This window comes from Dreissena polymorpha, chromosome 9, assembly GCF_020536995.1.
Source record: "Dreissena polymorpha isolate Duluth1 chromosome 9, UMN_Dpol_1.0, whole genome shotgun sequence".
NCBI lineage: Eukaryota > Metazoa > Mollusca > Bivalvia > Myida > Dreissenidae > Dreissena > Dreissena polymorpha.
Genome location: NC_068363.1, coordinates 94011735 through 94029514, shown reverse-complemented (window position 1 = coordinate 94029514; position 17780 = coordinate 94011735). Strand labels below are relative to the sequence as shown.

The 17780-nt window shown below is 37.3% G+C and overlaps 4 protein-coding genes and 1 pseudogene across 7 annotated transcripts in view; 2 read left to right on the top strand and 3 right to left on the bottom strand.

Moving 5' to 3' along the window:
- Positions 1-17780, top strand: part of LOC127844954 (uncharacterized) — a 345343-nt gene that overhangs the window by 136801 nt on the left and 190762 nt on the right. The gene's annotated exons all lie outside the window — the stretch shown is intronic.
- LOC127844952 (target of rapamycin complex 2 subunit MAPKAP1-like) overlaps positions 1-17780 on the bottom strand; it is a 567740-nt gene that overhangs the window by 409948 nt on the left and 140012 nt on the right. The window lies entirely within an intron of this gene.
- The window catches only part of LOC127844950 (ankyrin repeat domain-containing protein 50-like), a 492344-nt gene that overhangs the window by 453564 nt on the left and 21000 nt on the right, over positions 1-17780 (top strand). For 2 of the 3 annotated variants that reach the window (XM_052375516.1, XM_052375515.1), the window contains exon 8: positions 1481-2540. The exons of the other annotated variant lie outside the window; for it this stretch is intronic. In XM_052375516.1, coding sequence (XP_052231476.1) covers positions 1481-2540 — 1060 coding nt within the window. The remainder of the gene's footprint in view (positions 1-1480; positions 2541-17780) is intronic. 3 annotated transcript variants of the gene reach the window in all.
- The window catches only part of LOC127844953 (target of rapamycin complex 2 subunit MAPKAP1-like), a 225492-nt pseudogene that overhangs the window by 192295 nt on the left and 15417 nt on the right, over positions 1-17780 (bottom strand).
- LOC127844958 (target of rapamycin complex 2 subunit MAPKAP1-like) overlaps positions 15605-17780 on the bottom strand; it is a 153440-nt gene continuing 151264 nt past the window's right edge. The window contains exons 12-13 of the mRNA XM_052375545.1: positions 17329-17460; positions 15605-16262 (exon numbers count right to left, since the gene is read on the bottom strand). Of these exons, the coding sequence (XP_052231505.1) occupies positions 16063-16262; positions 17329-17460 (332 nt within the window). The 3' untranslated portion in view covers positions 15605-16062. The remainder of the gene's footprint in view (positions 16263-17328; positions 17461-17780) is intronic.

Sequence of the window (17780 nt, the reverse complement as noted above, 5' to 3'; positions counted from 1 at the left end):
AACTTGGTATACCATTTGTTGCAATAATATCTTGGCCGAGTTTGAAACTGGATCGTGGGAGGTAAAAAGTTTGGTCAGAACATTTGTTCCAAAGATGTCTTAGTTGTGTTAAAAAACGGTTCTGGTTCATCACAAAACATGGCCGCAACATGAAGGGGAACATTTTCCTTATACATGAATGACTATAGTTTAACCTTTAGAACACTCTAGGGGTCACATTTTAGTCCAATCTTCTTGATCAGAACATTGGTTCTAATAAAAACTCGGCCAAGGTCACATTTTAGTAAAAAAGTATCCTATGTCCGGTGGTCGTACGGTGTGCGTGGTCCACTTTTCGCTCTATTTTCCATCCAATTTTATGAAATTAAGTAAGAATGTAAATCTGGACAATATCTATGCCGTCTTCTAATATGTGTCACGTGTGTCAAACTACTAGGTCACCAGGTCAGATCTTAGTAAAACATTGTTACCACTCTAAATAGGAAATATTAATGACTCAATCTTGATAATGTATTGGTCGAGTTCAAATCTGGATCACGTGCGTCTTAACACTAGGCAAGCAGGTCAGATCTTTGAAAAACCTTGTTACCACTCTACGGGACACTTTAATGACTTAATCTAGATAAAACTTGGTCAGATTGTTTATCTCGTCTCGTCACTATCTAGGCTTATATGAATGATGTTGGTTCATATTAGAATACCAGGGTCGTGCTTTGTCATTACTTAGTAAGTAATATCCATTGATTACAGTTCACATGAGAATACCATGATCACGCCTCTATAATTTAGTATACATCCCGTGAGTACAGTTCATATGAGAATACCATGGTTTCGTCTCTCTCATTCAGTATTCTTTCCTTGATTACAGTTCATATAAGAATACCATCATCATGGTTTCGTCTCTCTCATTCAGTATTCTTTCCTCGATTAGAGTTCATATAAGAATACAATGGTTTCGTCTCTCTCATTCAGTTTTCTTTCCTTGATTACAGTTCATATAAGAATACCATGGTTTCGTCTCTCTCATTCAGTATTCTTGCCTCGATTACAGTTCATTTAAGAATACAATGGTTTTGACTCTCTCATTCAGTATTCTTGCCTTGATTACAGTTCAAATAAGAATACCATGGTTTCGTCTCTCTCATTCAGTATTCTTTCCTTGATTACAGCTCATATAAGAATACCATGGTTTCGTCTCCCTCATTCAGTATTTTTCCTTGATTACAGTTCATATAAATATACCATGGTTGCGTCTCTGTCATTCACTTTACCTCCCTTGATTACAGTTCATATGAGAATTCCAAGGTTGCGCCGCTATTATTCATTATTCATTCCTTGACAATAGTTCATATAAGAATACCATGGTCGCGTCTCTGTCATTCGATATACCTCCATTGATTACAGTTCATATGAGAATACCATGGTTTCGCCTCTATTATTCAATATACCTCCCTATATTACAGTGATCAAAGGACGACAGGTCATAGAGTCGGCCACAATGGAAGGACGTGACGCTGTTATTTCTGCCACAGAGGCTAGTGTGACGGAAATCAAGGCTACAGTAATCAAAGGACAGCAGGTCGTAGAGTCGGCCACAATAAAAGGTCATGACGCTGTTTCTTCTGCCACAGAGACTGGTGTGACGGAAGTCAAGGCTACCGTGATCAAAGGACAATGGGCCATAGAGTCGGCCACAATGGAAGGTCATGACGCTGTTACTTCTGCCACAAAGGCTTGTGTGACGGAAGTTAATGCTACAATGATAAAAGGGCAGCAGGTCGTAGAGTCGGCCACAATGGAAGGACGTGACGCTGTTATTTTTGCCACAGAGGCCGGTGTGACGGAAGTTAAGGCCACAGTGATCAAAGGAGAGTGGGTCATAGAGTCGGCTACAATGGAAGGTCATGACGCTGTTACTTCTGCCACAGAGGCTGGTGTGACGGAAGTCAAGGCTACAGTGATCAAAGGACAGCGGGTAGTAGAGTCTGCCACAATGGAAGGTCATGACGCTGTTTCTTCTGCCACAGAGGCTGGTGTGACGGAAGTTAGGACTACAGTGATCAAAGGACAGCAGGTCATAGAGTCGGCCAAAATAGAAGGTAATGACGCTATTACATCTGCCACAGAGGCTGGTGTGACGGAAGTTAAGACTACAGTTAACAAGGGACAGTGGGTCATAGAGTCGGCCACAATGGAAGGTCATGACGCTGTTACTTCTGCCACAGAGGCTGGTGTGACGGAAGTCAATGTTACAGTTATCAAAGGACAGGGGGTCGTAGAGTCGGCCACAATGGAAGGTCATGACGCGCTTACTTCTGCCACAGAGGCTGGTGTGACGGAAGTAAAGGCTACCGTGATCAAAGGACAGCGGGTCATAGAGTCGGCCACGATGGAAGGATGTGACGCTGTTACTTCTGCCACAGAGGCTGGTGTGACCGAACTTTCGAAACAAGCAAAAACACTCCTAGCAGATCTTACTAAAGATAGCATAGGCATCAAGACACAAAAGGAGGACACAGATTTCGAAATGCAATGTAACGGTAAGCAAACACATAACATATAAGCAATATACATGCCCAACTACGGAGTGTAAAACGATACGTGTTATAATAAGATAAACATGCCAGTAATGAGTTGCCTAATATTGACTTAAACATGCCATTCATTCTTTTTATCCCCCGCCAGAGGCGGAGGGATGTTGGTTTGGTGTTGTCCGGCCGGCCTGTTCGTCCGGCTGTCCGTCCGTCCGGCTGTCCGTCCGTCCGGCTGTCCGTCCGGCACTTTTGTGTCCGGAGCCATTTCTTGAGAGTGCTTTGGTGGATTTCATTGAAACTTGGTTTGAGTATATATATGGATAAGACGATGATGCACGCCAAATGGCATTGTACACCATCTGTTAATAACGGAGTTATGGCCCTTTGTATCTTGAAAAAATGCTTTTTACTGTAGGCACTTTTGTGTTCGGAGCCATATCTTGGAAGTGCTTTGGAAGAGTTCATAGAAACTTGGTATGAGTATATATATTTATATGGATAAGATGATGATGTACACCAAATGGCATTGTACACCATCTGTTAATAACAGAGTTATGGCCCTTTGTATCTTGAAAAAATGCTTTTTACTCGTAGTATGTTCATCCATCCGATTTGCACCCATCTTAAACAAAATATATCTTGCGGGGGATATCAATGCTACGAATTTGCTTGTTAATATTTGGACCCGCTATCTTCAAAGTGCACGTAACACTTATTAAAACATAATGTCGTAGAGGATACATATACAAATCCACTCAATAATATTATATATATTACCGGTAATTTTGGAATCGTTTAAAGATCATTTTTGGATTGATTGCTTTATTATTGCTACTAGCTATAGTTTTTTTAGCTCCACTGGCCAGAGGCCATTGGCGCTTATGTCATGGTCCTGTGTCCGTCGTGCGTGCGTTAAATCATCTTCTTCTCCTACATTACAAGTCCAAATCTGTTAAAACTTCTCACAAATGTTCCTAGGGTGAACCTCTTTCAAATTTGTTCAAATTATGCCCCTGGGTCAAATGTGACTTCGCCCTGGGGGTCAATAAATTGAACATATGCTTATATAAAGCCTATTTTGTGCAAACTTTAAAAAATCTTCTTGTCCATAACCATTGCGCCCAGTGCTACCAAATTTGGTATGTAGTGACATTTAATAGTTCTCTACTTTGTTTGTTCAAATTATGCCCCTGGGGTCAAATTTGACTCTGCCCTGGGGGTAACAAAAATGAACATATGCTTATATAAAGCCTATTTTGTGAAAACTTTAAAAATCTTCTTGTCCATAACCGTAGGGCCTAGGGCTACCAAATTTGGTATGTAGTGACATCTAATAGTTATCTACTTAGTTTGTTCAAATTATGCCCCTGGTGTCAAATTTGACCCTGCATGCCCCGGGGGTCACAGAAATGAACATCCATTGTATGCTTAAATAAGGCCTATTTTAGGCAAACTTTAAAAATCGTCTTGTCCATAACCATATGGCATAGGGCTACAAAATTTGGTATGTAGTGACATCAAATAGTCCTCTACCAAGTTTATTCAAATCAAGCCCGTGGAATCAAATTTGACCGCTCCCCAGGGGTCACACAATGAACATATGCTTACATTGGGCCTTTTTTGTGCAAACTTTTAAAATCTCGTCCATAACCATTGGACCTATTTTTACCAAATTTGGTATGTATTAAAATCTTAAAGTTTTCTACCAAGATTTTTCCAATTATGCCCCTGGGGGTTAAATTTTACCCTGCCCCGGGGGTCACAAAAATAAACATATGTTTAAATAAGGCCTATTTTGTGCAAACTTAAAACATCTTCTTGTTCATAATTATAGAGCCTAGGGCTATTAAATTTCGTATGAAGTGACATCTTATAGTCCTCTATCAAATGTGTTCAAATTATTCCCCTGGGCTTAAATTTGACCCTGCCTCGGCAGTCACAAAACTGAACATATGCTTATATAAAGCCTCTTTTGTGCAAACTTTAAAAATCTTCCTGTCCATAACCATTTGGCATAGGGCTACCAAATTTGGTATGTAGTGACATCTTATAGTTCTCTACCAAGTTTGTTCAAATAATGCCACTGGGGCGATATTTATCCCTTAAAGGCTCCCATTAAAAAGTTGTTCAAGAAAATTTGATTCATCAAAAAACATTACCACAGGAAGTCGTTGAACTTTTGCTATTTAATCATTATGGGATGAATATACTATTTTCTTCTCAAACTTAAGGTTTATCAAAATACACTTGACATATTTTTTTAATTATATTATATAAATTATAAGAGATAAATGCATACATGTCGAGCGTGAAAGGTAGACCAACATGTTAACTATCCATAAATGTTAACCCTTTACCAAACGCAACATTTTGGACTGCCCCAAGTTGGAAGAGATTGCAGACGAGAAATAATATTGTAAAGGACTATTAAAAATTGGCTGGGTGGGGTAGGACTCATTGTGATAAAAGGAGCAATTGCTCATCATGATCAATTTCTTCTTTTTGGAACCGGAAGTCCTGTTTTCAAACGAAAACAAACTCTTCAGAAGGAGTTATGGTCTATTGAAAGGCCAAGAATGGCATTTGGAACTTTATCATCCCATATATAAAAATAAATAAAATGTATAAGCTTTTTTATTGCCGTTAATATGAATACCCATCAGTTCAAAAGCTAGATCGAAAACATTTCTGCATATGCTCAGACCAGTCTAGGACGTTGTTTACATAATTAGTTCAACCCGTGCGCATTGCACGTTTTTATCGCATAAAATATCAGTGGAGCGATACATGGCCCTCTTGTTTCCTTAGATTTCATTCGGTTACGTATTATTAGGGACAATAGCGGATATTGAACGGGCTTTAGTGGAAATGTATTAAGATTTCGACCATTGTAGGTGCCTTTGACAGTCAAATAAAAGAGAAAAATCATTCGTGTGGAAATAAGTCTTGTCATATTACGTATGTAAGGCGAACGTATTTTCTTTTAAAATGTCATATTTATATATATCTATAAAATTATGTTTTCATTAGACACGTTACTTCTGAATGTTAGTACTTAATATTACATACATAAGGGCAGAATTCAACAGCTTCACTCATCGTGGCATCCGATGTATGTTTACTTTTTTAGAAGACTCAGTAATTGTTCAAATCTCATATGGTAACATTGACTGAATGTCTGTCTGTCTGTCTGTTTGTGTGTGTGTGTCTGTCTAATTGTCAGTCAGTCATTCTTCTGAATATGTCTTTATGTTTTTCAATATGTCTTTCTTTAGCTTACCTGAGCACCTTATGCTTTTGGGAAGCTTTAAGGACACCTTGATGTTAATCGTCCGTCATTTCGTATGTGTCTATGAAACCGCAAGAGTCAGGGGTTTTATGTTTGGTGTGAAATATTGTATAATAATATTTTCCTCTTCTGTGTGATGCAAATCATTAACTCAAATGCTTTAAGATTGCCTTGGCGTAATGGATATGGTGTACGCCTAGCGATCTGAAGGTCACGGGTTCGATCCCCACTGTGGGAGCGTTCTCAAGATATCTCTCAAAGGCACCAAATACTGGTTCTAAGCCCAGGAAACGGACTTCAGAGCGTTTCAATAAGCATGAGGCTTTCGATGCATTCGAGCCTAAATAAATGGGTGTAAACTAAATGCTGTAATGGAAGTTTTCATAGACTGGCTATATATAAACATTTTTGTTTTAATTTATTAAATTTATTAAATATGTTATACTCATTTTGCGTTACGTTATCAGCTTTCCATGGGATTACAGGGCAACAGATAAGATTTTGGGTCAATTAGTTTTCACTGCAAGCTTTTTGTAACAATTAGTTTTTTCCCTCAAAACTATTTGTCAATTAGTTTTTTTTACAATTTGATCAAAACGTACATATTTCTGGATCAGATTAGCGCTTAATTGTTGGATATTGATAATTCTCAGCAATTCTTATTCCAATTAAGTCATTATAAATTCACAGTGACGGTGGTTGTTTGTAAATATTAGTACTTATTGTATATTGACAAATGGATGATGGAGTCATTTTGTTTAAACCAGTTTCAACACTCCTGCCTTTCATTCTCAGATCATACACACATTGCCAAACCCTCTTCATCAATGACAAGCCAGTGGAAATCACGATGTTGTTAGTTTTTGAGACACGGAAGAGCAGCGGTGTTTTGAGCCAAATATTTCAGAATCTGTCACCACCTGCGCTATTTAATGTGATAGTATACTCTTCACAATGTCTTTTCCCGACGGTTTGGGTCTCGTTACAAATTGAAACATATTGGGCGCGCACGCCGTTTATAAAAGTTTCCTAACCTGACCGCGTTAAACAAAGAACCTTTTCCTGAACATATGGTTATAATACACTTATTCCATTTCCCATAGGGTCCAATTATAAAACCGCCAACTTACAAAGCATTTTTCCTATATATCAAATTTTGCAAGACCAGTATCATTTTAAAGATTAATCTGTCCTCTTTCAATTAATGCACTCAAACATACATGTATATGGTTTCGCAACTCCTGAGAAAGTAAAATTCGCTGAAAGGCAAGCACCCTCGGAAAACAGAATTTCGCAATTGAAATTTCGACAAAAGCCCCGTACTTCAATAAAAGCACCCCAAACGTTCATCTTTCAACGTAATTCCTAATGAAATACACCAAAATGTTGCAGACACAGAGGATGCGGGAAATAATTGCTAAAGGCATGGGCGCCATCGCTAAATTGCTTTTAAACCCGAAGAGAAAAGGAACTCTTTAGAAATAGGCACTACTTTTGAATGGACCACGGAGGGATACAAAATGATTTAGTGTAGTGTAACCTTAAAGGAAACTTAAACTTTTCGGATCATAAAGAAAATGCATCTACATCATTATTTGTCTATTTGTACCACAAATACAAAATGTCAGGTCGATCTGACAACTAGAAATACATTAAAAAAGCATTTGAGTATCACACATGATAAGCCATCTGGCTTCCGTTTTCTGTACTTGGATTTCGAAGGTAATACGACCTAAATTCGCGTGCAAATCATATAAAACAAAGAAATGAGCAGCTCATCTACACTTATTTGCATGCAATGGACATAACTGATGTGTTAAACGTGCTGAAAGTTTCTTTAAGCAAGATCGGGTGAACACCGAGGCGCAAAAGTCGGGTGTCCGTACTTTTGTATGTCCCCCACCACTATAGTGGGGGACATATTGTTTTGCCCTGTCTGTTGGTTGGTTGGTCTGTTGGTTTGCGCCAACTTTAACATTTGCAATAACTTTTGCAATATTGAAGATAGCAACTTGATATTTGGCATGCATATGTATCTCATGGAGCTGCACATTTTGAGTGGTGAAAGGTCAAGGTCATCCTTCAAGGTCAAAGGTCAAAAAAACTAAATCAAAGCGGCGCAGAAGGGGACATAGTGTTTCTGACAAACACATTTCTTGTTTTTACTTGTTTTTACCCGCAAATTCACGTTTTCCCTTAAAAAAGTAGAAAACACATCCATTATTATATAAATCATATGATTTCCGGCTAAAAGTAATCCAATCAATAAAATAACCCATCTTAATAGTGATTTTCTTTAAATATTGGCACCGAAGACTCGGTATATGCGCTTTTTTAAGGTTATAATAAACTAATTCCATTTCCCATAGGGTCCCATTTTAAAACCGCCAACTTATAAAGCATTTTTCTTATATTTCATATATATCAAATTTTGCAAAACCGGTATCATTTTAAAGATAAATCTGTCCTCTTCAATAAATGCACTCAGAAATATATGGTCTCGCAACTTCTAAGAAAGAAAAATTCGCTCAAAGGCAAGCACCCTCGGAAAACAGAGTTTAACAATTGAAATTTCGACAAAATCCCCGTACTTCAATAAATGAGGGAAATAATTGCAAAAGGCATGGGTGCCATCGCTAAATTGCTTTTAAACCCGAAGAGAAAAGGAACTCTTTAGAAATAGGCACTACTTTCGAATGGACCACGGAGGGATACAAAATGATTTAGTGTGGTGTAACCTTAAAGGAAACATTAACTGTTCGGATCATAAAGAAAACGCATCTACATCATTATTAATCTATTAGTACCACAAATACAAAATTTCAGGTCGATCTGACAACTAGAAATAACTTAACAAAGCATTTGAGTATCACACAATATAAGCCATCTTGCTTCCGTTTTCTGTACTTGGATTCTGAAGGTTATACGACCTAAATTCGCGTGCAAATCATATAAAACAAAGAAATGAGCAGCTGATCTACACGTATTTGCATGCAATGGACATAACTGATGTGTTAAACGTGCTGAAAGTTTCTTAAAGCACTATCGAGTGAGCACCGCGGCGCAAAAGTCGGGTGTCCGTACTTTTTTTTACTTTTTTTTACCTGAACATTTACGTTTTCCCTTAAAAAAGTATAAAACACATCGATTATTATATAAATCATTTGTTTTCCCGCTAAAAGTAATCAAATCAATAAAATAACCCATCTTAATAGTGATTTTCTTAAATATTGGCCCCGAAGACTCGGTATATGCGCTGTTTTAGAGTTATAATACACTAATTCCATTTCCCATAGGGTCCCATTATAAAACCGCCAACTTACAAAGCATTTTTCTTATTTTTCTGATATACCAAATTTTGCAACACCGGTATCATTTTAAAGATAAATCTGTCCTCTTCAATAAATGCACTCAAAAATATATGGTCTCGCAACTTCTAAGAAAGTAAATTCGCTCAAAGGCAAGCACCCTCGGAAAACAGAGTTTAACAATTGAAATTTCAACAAAAGCCCCGTACTTCAATAAAAGCACCCCAAACGTTCATCTTTCAACGTAATCCCCAATGAAATGCACCGAAATGTTGCAGACACACATAGGATGCAGGAATTAATTGCAAAAGGCATGGGTGCCATCGCTAAATTGCTTTTAAACCCGAAGAGAAAAGGATCTCTTTAGAAATAGGCACTACTTTCGAATGGACCACGGAGGGATACAACATGATTTATTTTTATAAGCGTGTTGCTATTGTAATAACATCTTGCTAGAGCGCAGAGCCACATACATCAGGGTCGGTAGGCTCGATTCTTGGCCCGGAAACATAACTAATTTAGGGGATTGGTCATTACATTATGTATACGGCCATTCTCCACATACACACCAAATCATACACAGGCTTCACATATAAATATGCCTGGTATCACCATTATTCCTGGTGAAAAAAATAATTTAATGTATTGAGTATTTTGTGAATTGTATACATTGTATGTTAAAAGCTCATTAAAACAGTGTTATCCATTTGATTGTCTTTACCTGTATATGTAAGTAAATGGTAGACATGGGATTTAAATTAGGGATGCAAGAGGTTAACCGGTTTACCTACCGAAACGATCAGTTAACCGGTTACATTTTCCGGAAAACGTTAACATGGGAAAAAGTAATTGATTATATTTTTTTCATGGAAAAATTCGTATAATTTTTCTTTTTGCGCGTGACATACTGCCAACTTGCGCTGGCGATTAGTTAAAACAACATGCCGCACCATCGACGGTAATAAATAACGTGTCAGCAATCAAAGTAATAAAGCAATAAATCAATACCTTTGTGATAACAAAAAGGGGTAACATTTTGATAATTGGCCCTATTGTTTTGTTTGACTCGAGAAAATGTAACTAGCGAACTGCGGGGAGTGCGAGCTATTAGCGAAGACTTTATTTACACTTAATCGAACACGCGATAAAAATCAGTTGATACATTGGAAGGCTTATTTTGATGTTTTGTTAACCAATATCCATCACAGATTGCTCTCGAAAATACCGTGTTTATTAGTAACAATTTTATCAAGAATTGCATTCGTTGTTGAAATTTTGTCGAGTTTACGGCGTATTTCTTTATCAGAATATAATATTATTAGTATAATTTACAACCAACGATTCCACCATTACCGTCCAATGTAAGTTTTATTTAAGAAAGTAAATTATTAACTTATTAAATAATTAAACATCAATTAAAAATATTTAAAAAATAAAACCGTTACATTTATCTTTTGTGTAATTGCTTAAAATTTGCGCGCTATGGTACGTTAACAAACATACGTAACTGTAAGTATTTGAGATCATAATACTTAGTTACTTCGCTATTAAATACGTATACTGATTATATAAGTTATTAAATTTCAATTAGTGTCCTTTTTTACCCTCATTTTTAAAATGTATAATGAATATCAAACGATAATACTTCGGCAACAGACGCTAAAATGCAAACAACAAATATGCAATTATCGAATAAGAAGAGATGTGGGTTCGTTGAACCACCCACTTTACGTCTCACTGGAAGGAAAAAAATGATTTGAATATGAAGTCAATTTGAGTTTCAAAAATTAAAACCGACTGAACAAAGGAACACACCATTTTTGTGAGCGAACGTAATAAAAGCGGCCCAACCAAAAATAAGTTAATGACACGTGAAAATGAAGATATTGTAGTTTTTCATTTTTTTTTCTCCAATGCATTTACGTAGGAAAAATTATATATATAATACATTTTATTACGAAACTGGCATGTTATAAACGCAAGCGTTGTCAAATCTGAAATTACTTTTGTTTCTATAGTGCGGTTCGAGCGGTATGACATTTTTACTTACTCTTAATCATTATTATTACTTCATGTGCTTCGGTTAACCGGTTAATAACCGGTTACGGCAAAAGGTTAACCTGTTAATGATTTTTGTAACCTCTTGCATCCCTAATTTAAATTAATCATTCAACGTGCGATACACTGGTTCAGAGAAAAAATAAAATGTAACTTTGAGAGTCTCCGGAATAAAACATGTGCTAAATGGAAGCTTTGTGATCACTTTGTGTCCGTCATCTGCCGCGAATCATCCGCCATCTATCGTAAACTTATAATGTATGCGGTGTTAACACTCTAGAGGCCACATTCATTGTCCAATCTTCATGAAACTTGGTCAGAACATTATTCCCAGTATAATCTCGGCCTGGAGTTTGAACCGGAATCACGCGCGGTCAAAAGTTTGATAAAAAGGAAAAAACACTTCTTTACACTCTAGAATTCACTAGTTCATCAAATTTGGCCAGAACATTGATCTTTTTTGTATATAGGCTTAGTTTAAAATGGTTTCAGGTTAATAGCCGTTTTAACACTCTAGGAGACACAATGTCATGTTTGGTCCAATCATAATGCAAATTGCTCAACACATTTGTTATAAGGATGAACGTCCAATAACGTAATCCTTTGTTATTGAGCTTCATTATTATTTCAGATCTTCTCAGGCGATTGATAGACCATTACCGTCACAGTGTAATCTGCGTACCCCTGTCCACATTAGACACCAGTCTCAATAAACGAATACAAGACATCTATGCCACTCAAAAAATACACAAGATGAAAATCGAAAAAGATGGTAAACGCGTGCAACAAGAACAAATACACAAATACAGCGATTGCTTTTCCGGAGGGTTAAGCCGTATATATTTACAAGGTGAGCCTGGCAGCGGAAAATCGTATTTTGCTACCAAATTAGTTCACGATTGGTGTAATGTGCATGCGCCGATCGTGAAATCTACAAAAGAACAAAAGATGTTTGGTGACGTTGATACCCTTCAGAAATTCAGGGTTCTGGTTTTCATCTCGTTGCGCGATTCGAGAGAACAGACACATGTAACTCGCATGATAGAAACCCAGCTCATCCACAAAATGTATCCGGAAGACGAATGGGAGAGTGCGTACAAACTGGTCTTAAAAATATTGAAAAATGTAATGTATCTAATCATTCAAGACGGTTTGGATGAGTGGCCATGTATAGAATCTCTGCCTGTCATGGACGGAATTCCTAAGGACCAGTGCATTGTACTGACAACTTCTAGACCATGGAAACTGGCTGATAAACGTATCAGCAATTTACAAATTGACATTTTGTTGGGTCTAGAGGGTATAAGCAATCCTAAAGAATTCAATGAAAATATATTAAGATGCCTACTTGACGAATCAAATGACATCAAAGAAAGCGTGAAGCTGTTTGAAAAATTCCTCCACAGTCACAACCTTGAGTCGATATCATCTTCGCCTATGCTGAACACTCTTGTCCTTTGTACGTGGGTTGATGATGGAGCGAAACGTCTTACCGGATCGTCACTGTGTGAACTGTACACTACTATGCTTGATAATATGTGTATAAAAGCTAACTCACAAACTGGTTATTTCGATCGATACCACCCATTACCAGTAAACTGTTTTTCTCTCACGGAGTATGTTAAACCAAACATGGAACATATAGATGCTATAGCCAAAGCTGCGTTCTCATTTTTGTTTTCAAATAAAAAAGAATCATCACTCGTGTTCAGCGACATAGACTTGAGGGCTCATTTGCCTGAAACTGCAAAGCAGTTCGCACTAGATTCAGGATTATTATCTGAAAGAAAAGGTAAAAAACGTACTGATCAGACAGTGTCGTTTGTCCATAAAACAATCCAGGAATTCCTCACTGCTTTTCATATCCATATGAATGCAGACGTAATTGATGGCGTCATTTCCGGGTATCTCAAATGCCATGACAATTCATATCTTGACATATCTCAAATATTTATATTCCTGTGTGGCTTCAACATTTCTGCAGCGAATAAACTATCTACACTCATGAATGAGCTTGACTTTAATAGCAAGTTTGACGATTCTTTCCAGGATGAGCTTGACTTTAATAGCAAGTTTGACGATTCTTTCCAAAACTGCATCCTCTCGGGTTATAGGGAGGCTGTAGCCAACAAGAACACTCCAATACACCTACATCTGAGTCACTTTAAATTCGACAACAGTGATGATGCCAAAGATTTAATCCAGATCTGGGCACTGAACACTTCACGGGCTCGATCTTTATGTGTTTCCATTGACAACAAACCTGTAACAATACGTTCACAAGACGCGTCGTCTTCCCGTTGTCAGGGACCTGGACCTGTTGCCTTACCTGCACGTAAGGATCATGGCGTCTCTACACGAGACGACGAGGAACAATTCAGATCGTCTGAATCTGGTATCGAGATCGCCTTGTCATCGTGTCACAACCTTGAACGGCTAAAGCTCCGATGTTATGTACACTATAATTCTATGCATACATTGCAACCACATGCGCTGGTGGGACTGAAGAAGTTGACACATCTGGAGATAGATTGTAAATGTGAAGCGCTCGACTTGTCACATTGTGAACACATACAATCAATTAATCTTAACCATAAAGTAACTTTATTACCACTCTCTCTTAATAATTATAAGACTCTTCAACGTATTGAAATACTTACAACATATGATGGACTTGATTTGTCACTGTTCGAAAATTTAAATTCTTTAACTATCAGCAATGATGTGAAAGTGTTACCGAAACCGCTTCTCATACTTAACAAACTTACTCACATTGAATTGCTAGGGTTTGATTTCAACAGTGTCGTTCATACATGGTGTCTACTTAACGGTGCTGATCCAGTGACATGTGCAGACTATACTCCAGTACTCCAGTCCATAGAATACATTTATTTAATATTTAAAAGTGAACTCAATGACTCCACCTGGCTACGCAGTCTGTTAAGCACGATGTTGACACTCGATCATAAGGTGATGTGTAATCTCTCGTTGTACGTTTCATTTATGGAGTTTATGGAGTATCCAGTAGTAGATGCATCAATAATAACGGATGTAAACAATACATGTACACTCACTGTTTATAGAGATATTCCTGGTCTAGGGGAGACTCTGCACGGTCTGAATGTAAAGCATCTGAGACTGCATGATCATAATGTACCTCATGTACTGTCACTAACATACCTCTCACAGCTGGAAACGCTTGCAGTGTATTCTATTTCACATGAATATATCGACCTACAGCTTCCTCCATCATTGAAGTATTTGACTGCCTGTTATGATAGATTGTCTCCATCAGAACTTCGCCACCTGATGAACAAACTGTCTGCATGCACTCAATCACTTGAGTGTAGGTTGGAATTCGCTTGTTTTAAAATTGAGGATTATCTCGTGATCAATAAGATTCCACCAGAGGAATACATTCCCATCCAACAGGAACTTGACGCTCTAGAGCACGTTGAAGTGAAACGATTTAGAATTTATGACCGGACACCTAACACCGACTATCGGTCTTCTGCTGCCTGGTCTGTACGTGACAGTGTTGCTGATGATGGTGATTATGTTAACAATATCATAGATGAGGAGTTTTTAAAAAACGTCTACACTGACTTGACATTTTTTGACGGATGCCGCATATCAATTGGACTTCAGATCAATTAATGTACCACCTTGACCTAGTGAAGTGATACATGCGACATACAATTGATATTAACTTGTTGATTGTGTCAATAATTGAAAACATTTTTACATATCTAAACAACAGAACAGCAACATTTTGATTTTTACAGTAAATTGACTCTGATGCCAATGCGATTGTCGATCAATTATGTTAAAGATCAAACCATAAACTAGAAAAGTATTACATGTGACTGTATAACACCAATTTGATATGTATATATGTGTATATATTATGTATAAAAGTGTGATACATTTTCCGAACAGTATGCAGTATGTTGCATCTGCAAAATTGATTGCATGCATACTTGACTGGTTACAGAGTATTTTAATGTGTATTCAATTCTTGTAACGAGGCTAAGAGTTTACATTCCTAAATGATTCCCGTATGTCTATCATGACTTAATGCCATTTCATATTGTTAATGTTGTTGTCATGATAATGATAATCTAATGCACATGTTAGGATTTCAGTCCATTTGTTCCTAATGTAATTGTTTCCGACGATGTTGATTTTAATGATAATATGAAAAACAGACGGAACAATAATGAATACGACAACAATGACGATGTTGATATTGTTTGAGCTGCCACAGGTAATGATGATATTGATGAGGATGGGAATGTTGATGATGACGACGATGATGATACTGATGATGAGAAGGATGCTACTGCTGCTGCTTCTGTTGTTGCTGTCGCTTTTGCTGCTGATTATGTCTCAATAAGACTATGGATTTGAAACAGTACAGTTAATATTTATAAATATAAATAAGTGTAAAACAAACTCAAAGTCATAACATGACTAGACATGTACAGAAAATGGCAAAGTTTAAAATTCCCCCAAAACAAATTTTATTGGGAAATCAAGACATTCTAATAGGCATTCCTGGTTACAATTAAATGGGCTGTAGAAAAGCAAACCATTTAAAACAAATTAAAAAAGTATTGTAGCAAAGAAGACATTTCCACCTTCAAAGAACTTCAAAATCATTTACATTCGTTGGCATTCAATTCGTGGTTTAAAAAAAAGACTTGTATGGACACGTAAACCATTGATTTCTGATTTCGGAAAAAAGCAAGAATTTGCCTAAGCCATTTTACAAATGTATTTGTGTTAAGTTTGTGGATTGGTCAACCCACAAAAGCAACGAAAATAATTTCCCATTAATACTAATGATTAAACAATAAACAGTATTTAAGTTTCACATCAATAAAGAATCCCGCTTCTTCATAAACTTCTTGTCTCTGTTGGCAACGTATTCCTTCCCTACAGGACTCAACCTGAGCTCCAGTATGTTGTTAAACTTCAGTGCAATCTCATAACACACTGCAGTGTCTGCCTCAAAGTCGCGGTGTTTGAACTCGTGCCCATTGAAGTAGGCAAGACGGAACACTGATTTACCTGCACAACAGAAACAGAGATATAATATGTATGGATGAAAAGAATATCTTGTGATTGTTCTGTTGAAGTTGTAACGAGTTTCTTAGCTATAAGAGGCTTGCGGAAATATATATGAAGGCCTAATGGAGTTGGAGTGTTGTAAGACTATCATCATTGTTGTATATAATCATCATAATCATCATCACTACAACCACCACCATCATCATAATCATAATCACCATCACTACAACCACCACCATCATCATCACCATCACTACAACCACTTCCATCATCATAATCATCATCACTACAACCACCACCATCATCATCACCATCACTACAACCACCACCATCATCATTATCATATCCACTATCATGATAATCTTCTTCATCATCACTACCACCACCACCACAATCATCATCAGCATCACCCCCAAAACCATAAAACTCACCACCACTGTCACCAATCCATCATCATCAACACCACCATCATCATTACCATCACCAACATTATTATCATCATCACCACCATCATTACCATCACCAACACCATCACCATCATGATCAAAGCAATGAGCCGATGACATGTCAGAGTAGAATTGAGCTTGTCAGAGTAGTAACGTATACCCCTGATAAAGTTTTACTCAATATAAAGAAGTGAAACTCCAGCTGCTGGAGCAGTATTGAATTTTCATTAAAAACAATTAGTTGGTCCTTTATTTAAGGCAAGTGACCGATTGCCCTAACAGTACAAAACAGCACCATACAAGTCATAATAAACATGATATAAAAGCTATAATTTTAAAAGGGGGCATAACTTGAGCAATTTTTAACAGAGGGCGGTGACAATTACTCATACACACGCTCATTTAATAAGGAAGAATGCATGCATGTTTGAATCTTGTATGTTAAAAAGTGCAGTGGTACTTTCAAGAAACAGTTTGTGTGTAGGGATAGAAACAATCGTTGCAAAAATTACCTCAGATTGTTTACAAATGCATGCCTGTTCATCTATATAGTTTATTATGCAAGTCTGCTCATAATCTGTCGAGCCTGAAAACCAAAATCCAAACAATCAGTAAATTACCACCATTTTTCGCCTCAAAGATATCACATGATGCAATATTATCAGCGTCATAGGTAACCGCCTTCTGTCGGAAGATTCTCGCACTGCTTTTGCTTACCACAGGGTCTATGTCTACCTTTTCTCCGCTTATCCCTGGAACATCAACCCAAGAATTGAACAGAGAAGCGTTCTGGGAAATCTGGACTTAATGCATTTGCGTAAAATGTCGTCCAAGGCTAATCACAGACGCCTTTTTCTGCTTTTTTTAGTTTTTTTCTTTTAAGTCTCTTCTCAGCGACCAAGCTAAGGTTGACAGTGTTGTCCTTGATTAGTCTGTGAGGACTGAACTTAAGGCACATGCACAAGTGACAAGACTCAGCAGATAATATACAGATCACCACAAGCATGGAATACCCACGTAATTTAAAGGTACAAACACCGCCATCCTGTTTTATCAACTAATAATATATGCA